Source organism: Dermacentor variabilis, chromosome 2 (assembly GCF_050947875.1).
Source record: "Dermacentor variabilis isolate Ectoservices chromosome 2, ASM5094787v1, whole genome shotgun sequence".
NCBI classification, from domain to species: Eukaryota; Metazoa; Arthropoda; class Arachnida; order Ixodida; family Ixodidae; genus Dermacentor; species Dermacentor variabilis.
This window is the reverse complement of record NC_134569.1, coordinates 68,628,273-68,645,609: the sequence shown is the minus strand read 5'-3', so window position 1 is coordinate 68,645,609 and position 17,337 is coordinate 68,628,273. Positions and strand designations below refer to the sequence as shown.

General features: G+C 45.3%; 1 protein-coding gene across 1 annotated transcript in view; it reads left to right on the top strand.

Moving 5' to 3' along the window:
• Positions 1–3,818: 3,818 nt before the first annotated feature.
• The window catches only part of LOC142570340 (synaptogenesis protein syg-2-like), a 264,644-nt gene continuing 251,125 nt past the window's right edge, over positions 3,819–17,337 (top strand). Inside the window, exon 1 of the mRNA XM_075678727.1 lies at positions 3,819–4,747. Coding sequence (XP_075534842.1) covers positions 4,615–4,747 — 133 coding nt within the window. The 5' untranslated portion in view covers positions 3,819–4,614. The remainder of the gene's footprint in view (positions 4,748–17,337) is intronic.

The following is a 17,337-nucleotide window of genomic DNA, read 5'->3' as shown; positions in this document are numbered from 1 at the left end:
CAAGCAGTAGGCGCATCAGAGATCAAGCATTGGACGTCGGATAGTTGGAATGAAATCATTATAATGGATAGTTTTACGTTAGACGGTCGCTCATTGGTAAGTGCTTCGTAGCTTGTTTCCCCCCTTTTTCCGAGAAACTCAGAAACCATGCAGTTACGACTGGGAGCTCTCAACGCTTAGCTATCCGATTTTGGGTCTTGCATGTATACTTAATGCCATGCACTTTCAGCGCATCCGCGGTCTCCACCTGTCCGTGCGCATCAAACGAGTTCTCAGCGTGTAGCACATGTACGGTGTTGCAAGGATAGAGCCATTACTAGTAGTCCTATCAAGGCTTGCCAGTGGCCGAATACGGTTAGGTAAGCGTACCGCTAGCCACGTCTCTCCCTCTCCTTTATTCGTTGTTGCTCTAGGTCATTCCTTTTGTCATGATTTCGACCGGTGTGACCAACGGTAGTCAAAGGCAGTATTGCAAGTCAGACGCTTGACTTCACGTCACACTGCTACTATTTTTGACATCATAAGAAGCTAACAAAGTCACCGAGGACATAACAGGGGAAATTACTTGCACTTAATAATTGGATTAAAGAAACGAATAATTATTAGAAATCAAAGTGGATAAAAAAACTACTGCTCGCGGGGGTGATACGAACCTACGTCTTCACCTTACGCCTGCGAAGCTCTTACCAGTCGAGCTACCGCGGCGCCGTTTTCCAATCCCCCTTCTGGGCTATTCATGTTTATATACAAGAACTAAATCTGCGAGTATTAGCCAGCGCCACCAGTCACAAGCCTTGAAGCCGGCTGTGGAACATCCTTTCTGCCCCCGGTGTCACGTGCACGTGAACTTTTGGGTGAAGACAATCGGTCAGTAAACCTACAAATGCCACCTGAAGGCATCAATTCTGCCGGATTCGAGACACTCGCTATGTAATGAACGAGAAGGAAGAAAACGGAGGGGCCCGATTTTTATTATTCATACATTTTATTAGTCGATAGGTTTGTTGACCAGTTGCCTTCACCCAAAAAGTTCACGTACACGTGATGCCTGCGGCAGAAAGAATGTCCCACATCCACCGCCAAGGCTTATGAGTGGTGGCGCTGGCTAACATCCCTAGGTTAGGTCTAGTAGATAGATATAAATACCCCAGAAAGTAGATGAAAATACGGCGCCGCGGTAGCTCAACTAGTAAGAGCATCGCACGCGTAATACGAAGACGTGTGCTCGTATCGTACATGCAGCTACTTTTCTTTTCATTCACCTTCATTTCCATTAATATATCATTTCTTTAATTCAAATAATAAGTGGAAGTAATTTCCCCTGTGCTGTCTTTTGTGTCTTTGTTCGTTGGCTTCTCATGCTATGACTAATAAATATCCAGCCAGAAATAAGGCGTACTGTCTAGGCACAGTCCTAAGATATGTATGTAACGGTCAGTCTAATTGTTGCTTGTATTTCGTAAGCAACGAATAGCCATGCCCGTTCTCTTGCCAACTGCTCTGTAAAAGCTTGCCAGCCCTGTCCAGGTGTTAACAGTACTTTTATTCCGGTAAAACCCTCCAGAATGTTTTGCTGCTTTCTCAGTCTCTTTCTTCCTGAGAAATACGTCGAACTGAATTGCTTTGTCTTCTCCTACTAGAGGTTACCAAACATGTACATTTTACACGCCATGAAACGATTATGAGGAACGATGTAATTCGACGACGCACCGGAATTACTTTCTGACTCGGTGCGGAGCATAGTGGCGTAAAGTGAAGACTGTGCTCAAGAAACGCATGAAGGACGAAATAGTTAATATCCACGGGCCCTCGTAATCTCTTTGCTATAAAGTGGCACGTTCGAGCGCTACGCAAAATTTACAGTACACACACACACATACACACACGCATACACACACACACACACACACACACACACACACGCACACGCACACGCACACACACACACACACGCACACACACGCACGCACACACACACACGCACACACACGCACGCACACACACACACACACACACACACACGCACACACACACACACACACACACACACACACACACACACACACACACACACACACACACACACACACACACACACACACACACACGCACGCGCGCGCGCGCGCGCGCACCCTCGCAAGAGCACACCAGAGAGAGAAATGAACAAAAGAAGAATACTGGGGCCATTTGCAGAACAGCATGTAGCCAAATATTGATGCGTAACAGCTGCTGGTTGACCAAGGCACATATGGTGTAATTCTTACAATGCGGGCATCATTTCCTTTCTTTTTGATTTTGACTCAGCTCCGCGCCAGAGAGTTGCAGGAAATGGAAGAGTTGCAGGAAATGGAAAATATGAAATGCCGGTTTTTCGCAGCCTTCCTTGACAGGAGTAATACGAAACGAAGTATTAAGTGAATGATCACAAGTACGAAAATTTTCACAATAAAGGCATTTAATTTATTCCAATGGTGCAGCCGGGTCTTTAACAGCCAGCACTCCGTATAATATGACTGGTCAGCCTCAAATCAAAACGTAGCGTTTACTCAGTGCTTGCCTTTTTGACAGCCTTTAAACTCTGTTTCATCAAGGGCTTCTCACTGTGCTCTGGAATCGTCCATACAAAAGCAGTGTCAGCGTTTCCATTAATGCCACAATGTCCCCCGCCGCCTTTCGCGAACACAAAGCAAGTGTTCACAGTGACTAAATTTCTTGCCTCTTTCTGTCGCCCCAAGTACTTTATTACGCACATGAAGACGTCTTTCCAGCCGTTATATGAATTGGCATCCGACCAAATCTTTATGAACCCAGTGTGCCTACATGCCTCCTAACCTTTCGGTAATTTTCTCCTTCGTACGTATGTTATTAGGCTACACGTCCTCTCAAAATTACATCAGTAACTATCTGCCCGTTATCGTTCTAAGTTCTTCTGCTTTATGCATAAAACTGGAGCCGCTACGATTGTCAAAGCCACGGCGCCTAAACCACATCGAAATGTTAATGTCAAGGATATTTGAACAATCCATAGGTACAATTCCTAACGATAGGCAAAAGAAGATAACAAAAAAAATGCAGCGAGCTGCATTTCCGTGCCTGGAATATCAGGCGCGCTTCGGTGGTTCGTTCATATGCCGCACAAAAAAGAAGCAAAAAAGAAAACAGAGGAAATATTAAGCGAGGAAAAGAAAAGAGACATGGGATCAGAAAAAGCCTACATTCATTAACCCAGTTTCATTCCACCTCTTACAAATTAGACCGTTGAAAACGAAGAGGTCACGGCCCATAAGAGATCAAAGGGTGCTGCGAAACTGTTAACCGGTGACGTCGCCCGTGGAAGAATTATGGAGAAAAAAAATAAGGGTCGGGGGACGAGAGAAAGAACGGTATTAGTAGTGGCGTCAAAGGAAAGTGGATGGTACAAAAATTTTAAACCATCGAAACAAAGCGCAGACGCACCCTCAAAATGACAAGGCCAGAAGTCGTGTTCACGGCCTTCTGGCCAGGACCGGAAACCAGCCCTCCCGAGCGCTTTCCCTGGAGTAAAGGGGGGGGGGGAGAAGGGGGGGAAGTAAAGAAAACACAAAGGATGAAGAAGAAATGAGAGGCTGCAAAAGCAAGCCCTGCTGGGTACAGCGACGGCCAGTGCTGTGTTCCCCCATCTTTCTTCCTTGCATTTTCTTTCTGGTTCCCGACACCACTCCTGGAGGGCGCTGGGGCGGCGCGCGCTGTCGTCAACGCCGCCGGCGGCGGCAGCCGGGGTTGAGGCAGCCGCGGACCCGCGCTCGCGCTCGCCCGCGAGTTGCTGTCTGGAGCGCGCGCTGATCCGGCCGCGCTGGTGCGTTCGTCCCGCTCCTCCTCTTGTTCTTGTCTCGAGGATTTCTTTCTCCCTCATCGCTCGCTTCGGGGCGCAAAGCAGCGGCTCCTGCACGGGAACGTGTCCTGGCCGCGGATCGGCCGTGCGCGAGTCGCCCCTCACCGTGACTCGACTCTTCAACAACAACCGTTCGCAAGCTCGCGGAAATGCCCTGACTGTCTTGTCTATCTCTTTGGTACCGTGCGCACCGGATACGCTGGATCTGAGCGCAAGAGGCGCGCGGTCGTGGCAGCGACACCGCAGTACGGCCGAGGGGCTCGCACTGTCATTTAGAAAGCCTTAGACGACACCAGCTGTGGTCTTGTGGAAGCTACGTTTAGAAACCGGAACATTTCGAGGGACTTCGTGTTCTGTAACGGGGGGACACCGCAGTAATTAACCGTCATCCGGGGTGTCATTCCCAGAGGCCAGCTGTGTGTGTTGACCAAGTTCCCGGTGAAGTTATGAACTCGCCTTGAACGGAATTCCGGCGCGGAAGTCGTTCCCGATGTGTTCGTCGGTTGGCCGTCGCGCCGTTTTCGTGGTCAGTGGAACACATTGGATTTCTGTTGCTGCTGTTGCTCCTGCGATTACTGTTTCTGTATCGTCTCTTGTTGAATCAGCTGTTGCTCTCCTGCGCCGTGAGGTTGGTGCAGTGGGCGTCCCCGAATTTGTGTCACGGGGGTCCGCGGCCTGAACTGGAATTCTGTTTCGTGGTCGGCTTTAGCCGCTGACGTACGACGAGACAGCGACAGGGCGGCATGTGCGGTGCCGGTGATAGATGTGTGTGGGTGACTCGGCGGCCACGCCATAGGAGCGGCGCACTGTTTGGAGTAGTACTGCTGCTTGGATGCTTCTCCCGACAGGTCGGCGCCCGGTACCAGGCGGTCACAGGTGAGTGGCGAAGTTGACTGTTTCTAGTTAGTGAGGCAGGTTGTTTTCCGCTTTCACATGGACTCCAATTTTTTTTCTGCGCAAAGCGTTTATCAGCATTAAAAAATGCGCGGTGGTCATGGCGGATTCATCATTATTCAACTTTAATGTTCTGCTGCGATCGACCTTTAAAAGCTAGAAAACGGGCTAAAGGCGTCCGTCTCCTGCTCAGATTTCCCAGAGTGTGCAGAACAATGCGCCTTAGCAATGAAAAGGTGTTAGCACATTGGGTGCGAGAACAGAGATGAGTACTTAAAAAAAGTGCTTTTATGGAGCGAATTGAGCAAAATAATAATGTCATTATGATTTTCTTTCTTTCTTTCTTTCTTCCTTTCTTTCTTTCTTTCGTTTTTGTGTACTTGTCTGAAGCGATGAGGCTGTATGGGATAATGCGAATAATCCTGTTCGGCTATAGCGAATAATTACAATGGATGCAACGTATGTTTCGAACATTACACAGCAAATGGAGGGAAATGTGGCAGATCGTGGTATTGGAGGTGGTGAGAAGAGGTTGAATCGAGATTGGCAGCATCGGGCGCATTTTTCAGCAGGTATTTCACCAAGAACAAGCTGGCTGGTGCGAACACTGAGAGCCGCCGCTCTCGGCTCCAGAGCAGCATGGTACGGCTTGCTGCAGTCTGTCCTTCTCATCATCACGCGTGAATCTTTAAACTTGTTGAGGATTCCAAAATTTATAAGTGCTCTTCTCCGCATTTGACCTTAGGGCACGTAGGCATGGCGTCCCCAGTCCAAAAGTGCGTTGCACCGGCTTCTGCAGCGGACATTCGTCAGCCCTTGGAGGACGAGGACTCCCCGAGAAAATACTCTTACAGCCGCCAAGCTATCGAACTGATCAAGAAGGCAGCTATATGTGTTGGCTTAGGCATGATACATTCGCTAAGGCACTATTGGAACATCTACAGCAAGAGGGCCTCCACTCTTTTATTTAAGTACACGTCTGTACCGCAGAGTAAGCTGCTAAAAAAATAGAAAGAAGAGAAAGGAGTGTTATGTAAAATTGAGTAGTGTCTGCTTGTTTTTTTTTTCTCATTTTTTCTACCACCTTGCTAATCTTTCCGGCATCCTGTTCTTTTACATTTAACCACTGCTCGACGTTTCTTACCACTCGCATACGCAACGGAATTGTTCGGACAAGCTGACCTTACGATTTCCTTTTTGTGTGTCATCCGCACGATTTCTTCTTTATGGCGTTCACGACTACTGTTATTTTTAATGTTTCTTCCCATCGGCGAGAATCACTATACTTGCTGATTTATCAATTTACTGGTTAGCTCGCTCGCAGAAATCAACGCCATATTTTTTTTTTTTTTTTTTTTTTTTGAGGCTACCGTATTCATCCGTTGGTCAAGCTGAGCCAAAATCAGTTACTGCTACTGTGTGTATTATGTGAGCGTGGGTCGCGCGCAGTGAGCGATAACTTTAAGATTGTATGATTGGCACCTGAAGAAAACGCGTGCTCCAACATAGGAGGAGGAAAAAAACAAGAAACGGCAGGTATGTTAAGCAGAAATGCGTCTGGTTAGATACCCTACGCTGGGGAATGGGAAAAGGCGAATAGAAAGATGAGAGGAAGAGCGAAGTCTGAAAGCCTCAGGTGGTCAAAATTAATCCGCAATCCCCCACTATGGCATGGCTCACGATACGATTGTGGTATTCGCACGTAAAACACCAAAATTTAATCCCCCTCCTCTCTCTCCGCGTGCTTATAGCTTGGTTTAAGCCGGTTTTGGCTTTATCCCTTCTATCTTTGGCGAGTCCGAGTCTTTGGCCGAACTTTGATCAAAGAGAAACAAGTGTTCCAATTTATCCTTACCGGAAGTTGCATGATACTTCATTTATTAAAACTTCCTTCAATGTGCGAATTTTGGCAGATCATATCTGCTCTTCAAGTGGTACTTTATTTTGTTCAGGCGTGATCCATCCATCCCCCCTGTGCAGTGAACTGCGTTTAATTCCCAAATTTTATCTGCACTGCATATTTCGGTAGCCAGTATACATAATTATTTTTGCCGTCCTTTGCTCATTCGTTTATTTAATGGTTTGCTTTATAATTAAAGCCAGTGATTCGTATTTTAAATACGTGTACATATGAGGTACAGCTTCATGACTAAAACTTATTCGGAATTGCTGTTTATCACCATGAGTGCACGACACTTATGTCTTGTGTCAATTGACTCCATGTATTTGCCTGCAAACATCCTGATGTGAACACCTAATATAATTTTTTGTTGCTATATAAAATAGCTATACTATCGAGCGGCTCATCTTAGCTAGCGCACAAAATTTAGTCGCGTAGTTTCACTACTGAAGAATAACTGAAGGGTGCAGGCTGTCATTTTGTTGCTTCCCGCGTCGATTGCAGGGCTCTACCAGTAAACCAACTACTTGCTCATACGCGTACCTGCTTTCTGAAGTCGTAACGCCTTGAATGCGCGAATGAAAAGCAAGCAATGGCAAGATACCTTTCTCGAAGTTGATTTCGGGCACAGCCACAGCTTTCATCTGACTACAATTCTGAAAATAATCACTGTCCCAAATTTCGCTTAACAAGAAGGCAAAACTGAAAACAAGACGGGAGCTAAAAGAAAATGTGCGAGATCGCGAATTTGTTCTCCCTATTTTCATTTAGGCCTTCATGTGCGCAATCAAAATTTTTCTTACTCGTTAACACTGATGACAATTATAGTGGGGCGGCATACCTTCTGAGCAGAAGCTGCCTGCCGCCGTGTAGAGGGAACATAGATGAAAAAGTTAGCCGCAGAACGATTTGTTTGACAAATTACTCCATCCGTTTAGTGAAGAAATTAACAGTTAAAAATGAGTGAGCTAACTGCCGCTTTGAGCGGAAGTAGCATGCAGCCAGTCTATACGTCGCTGTAGCACACCAATCCATCATTCTTAGTTTTCTGTTTCTGTGTGTGCTTTTTCTGCAGATGTTCCATCTACTCTTTGGGCACGTCCATTAGGGCATGTAAAATGTACATTGGTATGCCTGTGGTTCTAACTAAGCAGACTGTAATGGTAAGGTAATTATTTCAAAAACACGCAACGAAACAACTGTCTGACGTAAATATAAGTGAATAAATAATTAATACCAGCTTCCATCATGGGACGCTAAGGTGGTCTTTGCGGCGCTTGCATGAAACGAGTGAAACTGAGTATGCAGGCGTCTGCTGACTCTGCGGTGCATTAAACTTTTTCGGCATATGCGCAATGCCGTTCTTCATTCCAATGACGTATACGCTTCGCTTGACCAAAGCCTGGGTGCCTTTTTCTTTTTCTCATTCGACTTTCGCGACTGACACTAACCAGTGAAAAGATATTAGCAGGAGCAATAACTTTCTGGCTGAGAAATTAAATACGAAAGAAAGAAACGCGACACGACAAGTCAAACGCAGAACTAGAAGACAGAGAGGAAAAAGTGACTGTTGTCTTAATGAGCGAACTTAATGAGGACGGAAGAACGCTTATGAGCATTAGCCAGCTATTCTCCATCCTTATCAGAGTTTTCATTCTTTCCCCTAATCAGCCTTTCACTCTTCTCTGTCTCTCCTCAACTCGCCTGCACACTGTACAATCTCCGTGGCAAGCCCCAAGCCACGACTGCAGCCGCAGTGTAATTGCAAATTATGCAACCCACCATTGGCTCCGACTCACTTTTATCTCACAGTCAGTGGCCCCGATCGCGTGCGCAGATGTCATTTACGGCTGCCGAATGGCAAATGATGCTTGTTTGGGAAAGAAAAAAAATGAGGACCGCACTTTATTTCTGTCTTTCTTTTCCTTTTTTTTCTGCTACTCTTCGTGGCTTTAATTTAGGAGGCTGCAATGGCAAAGATAGGTGGGGAGTTTGAAGCGTGCGTATTTGTACTACATCATTCTCGGGAAACTCGCATGAAGGAACACCAGCTATCCGTACTTCTAGCCCGCGTGCTGGCACGGATAGAGAGCCATAAAGGAAAGAGCGTGGACGCATGGGAGATGAGATGAAGCATAGTGCAGCGACATAAAAAGAGTGAACGATGGAGAAACAATAGAGCCGATGAGAAGGAAGGCCCCGATCGTCTCTCCCTCGCTAAGACATTCAGACGATGACGGGATTCTGGCGACATTAGTGACAGATGTTACGCGATCAACGGATGCCCATTTCTGGATGGAGGAAAAGAAAAAGGGGTCGTGAGAGAGAATGATCTTGTCGTCTTGATTCGCAGTGATTTCTCGCAGGTGGCCAGCAACGCTAAAGAGTTCAGTAAGAATGTTCCCGTAAATGGCGAAAGGAAACGTCCGTGGCTGATGAAGTTTGCACGCATCGACCGCGCACCTGGCTAAATCTTGTATATGCGTACGGTTCCATGTAGGCTTCTTAAACGGAATGATGCTATGAACTTTTGCCGCAACCTATACGACGGTACGCCCACAAAGACACTTCTTGCTTTGTCTCGTCAGGGTAATACTTCCGTCTCGGATCATCCGCAAGGCTCCTCAGCGATGCGCTATATATAAAAAAAAGAGAAAAACGGAGGAGAGGCGAGGGGTGAAACGCGCTGGAGACGTGATAACGTAGTTGAGTTTCGCGTGTCGCTCGCTGGCGTTTCACCGGTTAGTGGTATTAGTTGCGACATTTTCAAACAATTTAGTAAATTCACTACTGGTTTTTGCGGTGTGGCTTACGCTGGGGAGGCGAGGAATTCTAGGCTGCTTTGCGGCCGCTATTAGAAATACTGGCTGTTGGTTGGCTGCAATGGCTTTCTCCTTCTTTCTCGCTTATGTTAAGAAATTCAGCCTTTACATTGCTTCCTGAGTAAAATGTTGAGTTTGGCTGATGCGAGAAGTGCTTCCGCCAGCGGAAAGAGGAACCAGTAAATGTTTGTTGTGCAACTTTCCTAAACGTTTTTCGTTAACGAGAGTGTTGGAAGTGTATAAAGCATCGTAACGTAAAGAGTGAATCTACGCCGTTTTCAGGCGTGTACTAAACATTCGCACAGTGTAGTTAGGTTAAGCATTTGACTTGAATGTATTACTTACCTTGGCGGAGCTATAAGAAGCCTAGAAAACCGCTGCAATGTTAGCACTATAAGTTTAAGTGATCTTGCTTTCATTTGGGGCAGTAGTTTCGAGTGAGCTCTTTGCTGATGTTTTTTTTCTTCCTTGGCAAGTTCTTATAAACACAGATGCTCCAGGCAGAGGCTAGAAAACACAGCCAGTGGTGTACGGCTAATGAAAATACAGTGGATGAGTATGATTTTACAATATCGCCTTTATAGAAATTAAACAAAGAACAAATGCTAGCATGGCACTATTAAAAAAAAGAGAAGAGGCGACAAGAAAGTGGGCGCAATATAAAGTCAGCGTCAAGTGCTGAGGGGGGTCACATATGACTGTCAACGTTCTTCCTAGTTGCGGTGAATTTCACCGAAACCCAGACTAAAAACGAGACCAAAGTTGAATGTCGAACAATGGTAGACGTTGCCGTAGGTACAAGCCGTGGCCATAATATTACTGAGAAAAATCGAAACTCATTTCTAACATTTGAATTAGTGTAATACACTTACTTTGCGCTCGAATAAAATATCCCTGCAATGTTTACTTTATAACATTACACATGCTGAATATGCTGAATGCACTCATATGCTGAATGCTGAATACACTCATACTCCATACCAGGAATCCATACAAAGCTTGCAATTGATTATCTTAGTAGTAAACTAACCCAGAAACAGCCTACACTGCATTAGGATAACGTATAGTGCGAATACCTATCGCGACGCGAAGCTGTGCTACTCCACATTATTTACAAAGATATTATTTTTTTATCGCAAATGTCTAACAGAAGCTCATCTATTTTATCAGTCTATATGTGTCTCACTGAATTGCGTTGATTTTCGCTTTATTATTTTAGCTTTAATGCCATATAGTTTACAAAAAATACACTGAAAGCCAGTGGAAATTATATGGAACAGTCCGCCGTTAAGTGGATTCACCTCACGCTGAACATAAATACCCTCGTACATCAACTGTAGACTAATTGGCTGCTTTTATCAAATATAATGCAGGCAGTGTATTCAGGTAGGTCGTGACTGAATTATTTTCCCCCTAGCTATTTATGCAGCAATCTAGATTTTTTATTGTGATAGTTATACCGTGCGTAGAATAGTTTCCTGTTATTTTAATAATTTTACATTTGTAACTCACTCGAACATTAAGAATAAGCTCACAATGTTTTCCTTTTTTTTTAGAGCTTCATTTCTCGCGCAAACTTTTGTCTGTTCGCATAAAGAGAGCCGGGCACATTACTCCTCATTGTAATTTCTGACAAATTGTGAATACGGGACATAAAACTGCAAATATTCGTGTTCCTAATATAATACCATTACAGAAACACTATTGCAAAAACTCAAGAAAATAAGCCTACATTTACTCATAATAACGAACTAATTGCAGCGTGACAATGACATATATATTGGACAACAAATACTAAAGCGAACGGAACATTGAAATGGCACAATCTTCATGTTGCCCACGACAATGAGACCATAATAGATGGCAGGAACTGATGTCGCAATTCTTACAACTGCGGCTAATGAGAATTCCAGCCTCTGCTCGCTGCAGAAATTAAAACAAGCGGTGACTGCGAGGCAAACGTAATTGTTCGCGGGGAGTTACACCCAACAGAAAGAAAATCGAACGTGATTATAAGTCTTGAAGTTAGAAAAGATAAGTGCTCAATCGAAGTAAGGAAGTTCGTTCCGCCGTGTCAAGCTTTGGCGCTTACAAAAGAAAGTTAATGCCTGAGATCTGCCAAAGGAAAAGCGCAATTACTGCGCTTGATTCAAAGCACGCGCGAGAGATGATAAGCAGAATACAAAGACTAAGTGACACAAGTAACATTCTTAAAAATATAACTTCAACAGTGAAGGTGCTGCCGGAAGTGACAGAGGCATGGAGAGACAACGAAATTTCTATAAATTGCCAGACAATCCTTTGTTATACGGGGAAGCATAAGCAATAACATGTGACGCCTATTGCTATTTCGCATGCGAACGCTTTGATTTAACCACCAACAGCTTCGCAACTGTAATAACAATTAACAAAGGTTTATATAAGAAAACTGCCTTGTTACAATCCAAAAGGAAAGCCGGTTTGCATTCTTTTTAAAGATTTACAGGACATAGAGACAAGACGGAAGAGAGTGACCTGTTTGATGTGTAAGTCGTTTAAAAAAATCAGCAGTGCTAGTTGCTGAGATACTTGTTAGGTTGTATGAAACAAGTAACAAACCAACTTACTTGCGAATCACACTCTTTCGCGTCTAGTCCTGCCTTCATTTCGTACTTATGTCTTTTAAGCAAAAAACAAGTTGAAAATCACCATGCAGTTGTCGTCGGAGGTGATCACTGCAGAGAAGCGAGCTATCTTAGACGGAAATGCTCTGAAGCAAGCAGCCACGATGGCAAAATGCTTCCGCAGTTCTCCTGCACGTGTGTCGAGCATGCCGTGGTATCGCTTTCACTGTGCCATACGTGTTACGCAAGTCTACAAAACACGCGGCGTAATGAGCCTACTCATACTGCGGCACCGTTTGACACACGCAGCTCCAGGGTAACGTACCTTCCCATAATCGTCGGCTATCTTGAAAGCAAGTCGGAAATGCTTTGGAGAAAACACGGACGTCCGTCACGGCTCCCAGGAAAAGTGCGTCCCTGCACTGCTGTCATTATTGCTTCACATTTGTATATTGTTCAGTACCGTATGACTACGCGGAGTTTACCTCCAAAACAGCACAGTGTTGCTCTGAGAAGAGAACTAAGGGTTATACTTAAAGATATCAGTTAGCTCAACGTGCACCTAAGTACGCAATAGTTATTGCACTGCACGCGAATTAAAATGCGGCAACAGTGGTTGGTTGGCAATCAAACAAATGGCACTGAAGACGGCATTAAAGATATCTTCTTCATTAAATGTTAAACTCAGTCATAACCACGTAAAGCCAACAGGCAATGAAGCCAAGCAAAGCATCGGAGAAATTAGCAGTGCTTTAAATTGAAATGTAGAAAACAATGAAGAAAAGGGAAATGAAAGTGGACGTAAAGGTAACTCCTCGCTAGTGGGAGCCGAACCCACGACCTCCGGATTACTCGTGAGCTGCCCTATACGAATCGTGCTACGGCGGCAGCTATCAATTCGTCCACTAACTTAGGTACTTATGTTTTACTAGATCTAGCGATAGGAGTGTCAGCCAGTGCCACTCAACGCCAAGCTGGGCGGATGTGGAACATTTTCTTTTTGCCCTATGGCGTCATGCAACACGTGATCTTAGGAGAGCAGGCAGGTGGCTAATAAACCCTCACATGCTACCTAATGACATCAAGGCTGCCAGATTCAAGACTCTCACAATGAATAAGCGAGTGAAGAAGACGAACTGAGGGGCTCGATTTTGTTAATTATGACCACATAAGCCAATGACAATGAAGCTTTTCGTACACTTTCACTTCCCTTTTCTTCAATATTTTCTACATTCCAATTTAAGCCGCAGTTAATTTCCCGCATACCTACCTTTGCTTCATTGTCTGTTGGCTTTATGTGGTCATGCTTAACAAAATCTAGCCCCTCAGTTCCCCTTCTTCTCTGGTAGATTAAGTCATAGGATCATACCAGACGTTTTTCCACGTGTTCAGCCAATCAAATGAACGTCATTAGTTGCAGTGAAGACAATTTTAGGCCGCGCTTTATTAAATAGAGCGCTGGCTGTGGACGTGTACGGAGAATACAACCTTACTGCAAGATATGAGCAGTCCTTCTGCAAATGTATAATGCGATCACTAAGCAGTTTCTTTTCCACAGAGCTTATGAAGGCACGATCTGCCTTAAATGTTAAGCACTGACTAACGAGTATAAGAAACATAGTTCCTGTGCTTTTCATTCTACAAATTTAGACATCTGAGCGGTTGATGTAATGCATATTCCAAACTAAACGGTCTTGCTGCATATATGTATTCGCGTGACGATTTGTACCCTTGACTCATGGACCCCATTAAGAATGTATGAATCATGCCCGGTATTCATCCCGTTTCGGTGCGGCCTTAATGATATCTCAAAAATAAATACCGTTGGCTGTGCATGAGATTGTGAAAAATTCACAGCAGCTAATTTGCTTCCATCCGCTACCGTGACAAAGCGTACTCCTGTAACTAAGCATTTCCCCAGTGTAGGGTTCTCAAACGCACTCAGTCATGGCTAACCTCCCAGCCATTCGATTGTCCTTTTCTCCCTCTGTGTCCTGCCGACTTCTTTCTTTCTTTTTTTTTTTTTTTTGGTAGCGCGTTCCTGCGGAATAAGCAGTTATAGTGTGCGAACAAGGAGAAAGAGAGAGAGAGAGAGAGAGAGAGCAAATGATAAAGGAAAGATAGGGAGCTTAACCAGGACTGAGCCCGGTTGGCTACCTTACACTGGGGAAAGGAAAACGGGGACGGAAAGATTAAAAGAAGAAAAGAAAGTCTACTGGGTATATCGTTCGGTCGCTCAGTCCAGATCACAGACGCTGATTCATTCCAGTAGCCTTCAAATATCGCAGCAGAGCTTTTGTGGCCTTTTGTAGCTGCGATATGCGAGGCCATGGAGAAAGACCACGCAGAACAAGCAATAATCTGACTTTTTACTAAACAGCCAGTGTAGTTCCGCAAGTAGCGCGCACAGAACACCGTATTTATCGGCACACAGTCAACGTCAGACAAGTTAACCTTAAGTTCCAAATCGTCTTCCCGCTGTCTGCAGTTCGTCCAGTGATTAAGTTAACAAAGAAAGCGCACCTAAACTTGTAGTCGTAGTGCGGCCCTTAATGCCTCAATGCTTTCCTGAAGCTCTTCTTTCCTGTGTGTGTGTGTCGCTTTTATTTTGCAACTTATTTTTTCACCGATCTTTCGCCACTGCTCAGTAATCTTTAGTTTAACACTCCCATACCTCTTCCTCGTCGTGTGTACTCATAATTCCCTAGTCACTGAAATAATCTATTTTTAATGTGTGTCTTAATTTGTTTCGCAAAGTTTTTTTTTTCTTTTTCTGCTTGTGACATTCGCCGTGGTGTAATAACATTTAGTTGGTAGCCAGCGCCCCTGCCGGCCGTTCCCTAAATCGTTTGTTGAGTTGCTGCGCCTTTTGCCACATTATCTGGTCATACCAAGAAGCCCGACTAACAACCATTTCGCAAACCTCATTCGTAATTTTTGACAGACAAAATTCAATTTAGAAATATTCGTATCTTTCTGTTTATGAAGATGTGGCGCACATTACGTCATAATATATGTCAAGCGTTGGCGCCCAGCAAATGTCGCGAATTAAGGTGGCAGCGACCAGTCACCGTTCTATTGTTAGCCGCTTTGAGAAACTATCGCCTACTTTTCTGCGAAACAGAGGTCTCAACTAAAAACAATAATTGTGTATTTTGTGTGCTGTGAGTATGTCCTGTGTTTCGGTGTACCATTTCGGTAATCCGATCGCACTCACCTGGAGTAACATGCTAGGCGTACCACCATACAGGCCTCTCCAGTTTTGATTAAAGCACCTCTCCCTTTCTCTCTACCGTCTGCAGATTCTGAATGACACCGAATGTGTTAGTTTTCACTGCCGTTTGGTGTCAAGTGAAGATACACTAAACGAAGTGCAAAATACACGCTACACAATGCCGGCTGTCATACTTCAAATAGACAGAAGTACCCAATCCGTATAACAGAAGCTAGAAATACCATTATCGAAAACTCACATTGTATTGATTTTCTTTCGCCTAACGGTAGCTCCCTTTCTGCGCAGTACCAGCAAAAGACCGCGCTCAGAAATACGGCATGCTTCTGAACCATAGGGGCTCAAGTTACGAACGTGTCGCGACTATACCAGGCGCTCTCGTCAACCTAACGCCGTCAAAGTTTCATTATTTTTCTGCGTCTGTAAATTAACGTACACCAACGGGGCCTGAAGGCGCACCGAATCCGACAAGCGTTAAGACTCACCAGGAAATATATGCCAGAGCATGAGAAAGAAAAACGGGTGAAAAAGCGAACACCAACAAAAAAAACCGCGATTCAAGAACAGATAGAGAGGCGGGCAACGTTAGCACTAAGCTCTTAGCACGCCTCGAGTTTGTTTATGTTGTTCAGCGTTAAAACACGCTCTCTTGAGATACGCACACGCAAAGGCACTCAGTTCAACGAAAGGCGTCCTGGGAAGCGTCAGAAAATTTCAAAAAGCCCAGGCACCGAGCAGCACTAACGGCCAAGCGAAGGAAACGACGCGAGGAAAGCGAGCGGGTGAGAAACCATGTTTGCGTTCTACATGCTAGAGAGAAAAACACAACAAAGGCATCACGAGAAACAAGGCGATAATTACTAGGCTGGCTCACCGTGAATTTAAGCTGGCTCTTGCATTCTTTTTATTTTTATGGTTTCCATCTAAAGGCTTGCTTCTTCCAGTCCTTTTTTTATGTATCAGTCAGATCTCGTGTTCTCCCACTTTTAGAACGTTGCCGGTGCGACAGCGGTAGTAAGTAGCGGCCAGGCGGCGGAGGCGTACGTAACGCCAGAACCGACCTCGTCAGCTCTGCGTCGTGTGCAGGAGGGAACAAACGGCGCAATGGAGGACAGTAAGGCGGGATGGCTATTGGGGCAGCCAAAAGTGAAACTAGCAAGAAAATGGGGATTGTGGAAACGGGAGAAGCACTCTAAAAAAGGCTTGCCGCCACCGCCTCTCCTATAGGACCCTTCCACATTCGGGAGCAAATGCGCTCTCGGAAATAGGCTCCGAGATTCGAAGCGCCTGGCACGTCGCATTGATTTCTGTTTCCTGCCCTTTTCTGACCTTCGCTTCCATTTCTTGTTTCCTCAGTTTATGCGTTCTTCTCACACATTTTTTTCCCCGTCGAGGTTTTGATTATTCGGCATTCCCTTCTTCCAACGCCCATATTCCCTTCTCTCAACCATTACAGCTTCGCTTCTGGTTTCGTGTCCCCCATTATTTTCTTCGACCCTCGCGCGGACGTCGCCTGTCCAGAAAGAAAGTGGAAAAACGCCAGAGGATGAGAAAATCGAAAAAGCGCGGGCGCAGAAAGTTTTTCTCGACTCCACTCACACCAACCAGGCCGATGTGGAAAAATAAGCAGCAGCAACAAACAGCGGGAAAAGAAACACCGAGTGGCGGACATTTACGTCGGCTATATGGGTCCCGGCCGGCGCTGCGGCCCTGCGCGGCGCGTTTGGCGCTGGCGGCAATTTCCCGGTCAACCCGTCTTTTAGCGATTCGCCACCGGCGTGCGATGCCGAGCCGGCCTTTCACGGATCGCCTGCTGCCGATGCAGCCGCGAACACGCGAGGAGGCCTCCGCAAAAAGTAAAATGCTTGAGTAACTGGTACGATGAAAGCATGTGTGTGTGCGTGCGCTTGTGTGAGCGCCTGTGTCTGTTTAGCAAGAGAAATAAAGGTAGGACGCAAAGAGCGATAATCAATAACAGCGTATGAGGGGGGACCCTTGCTCTTTCATTTTATTTA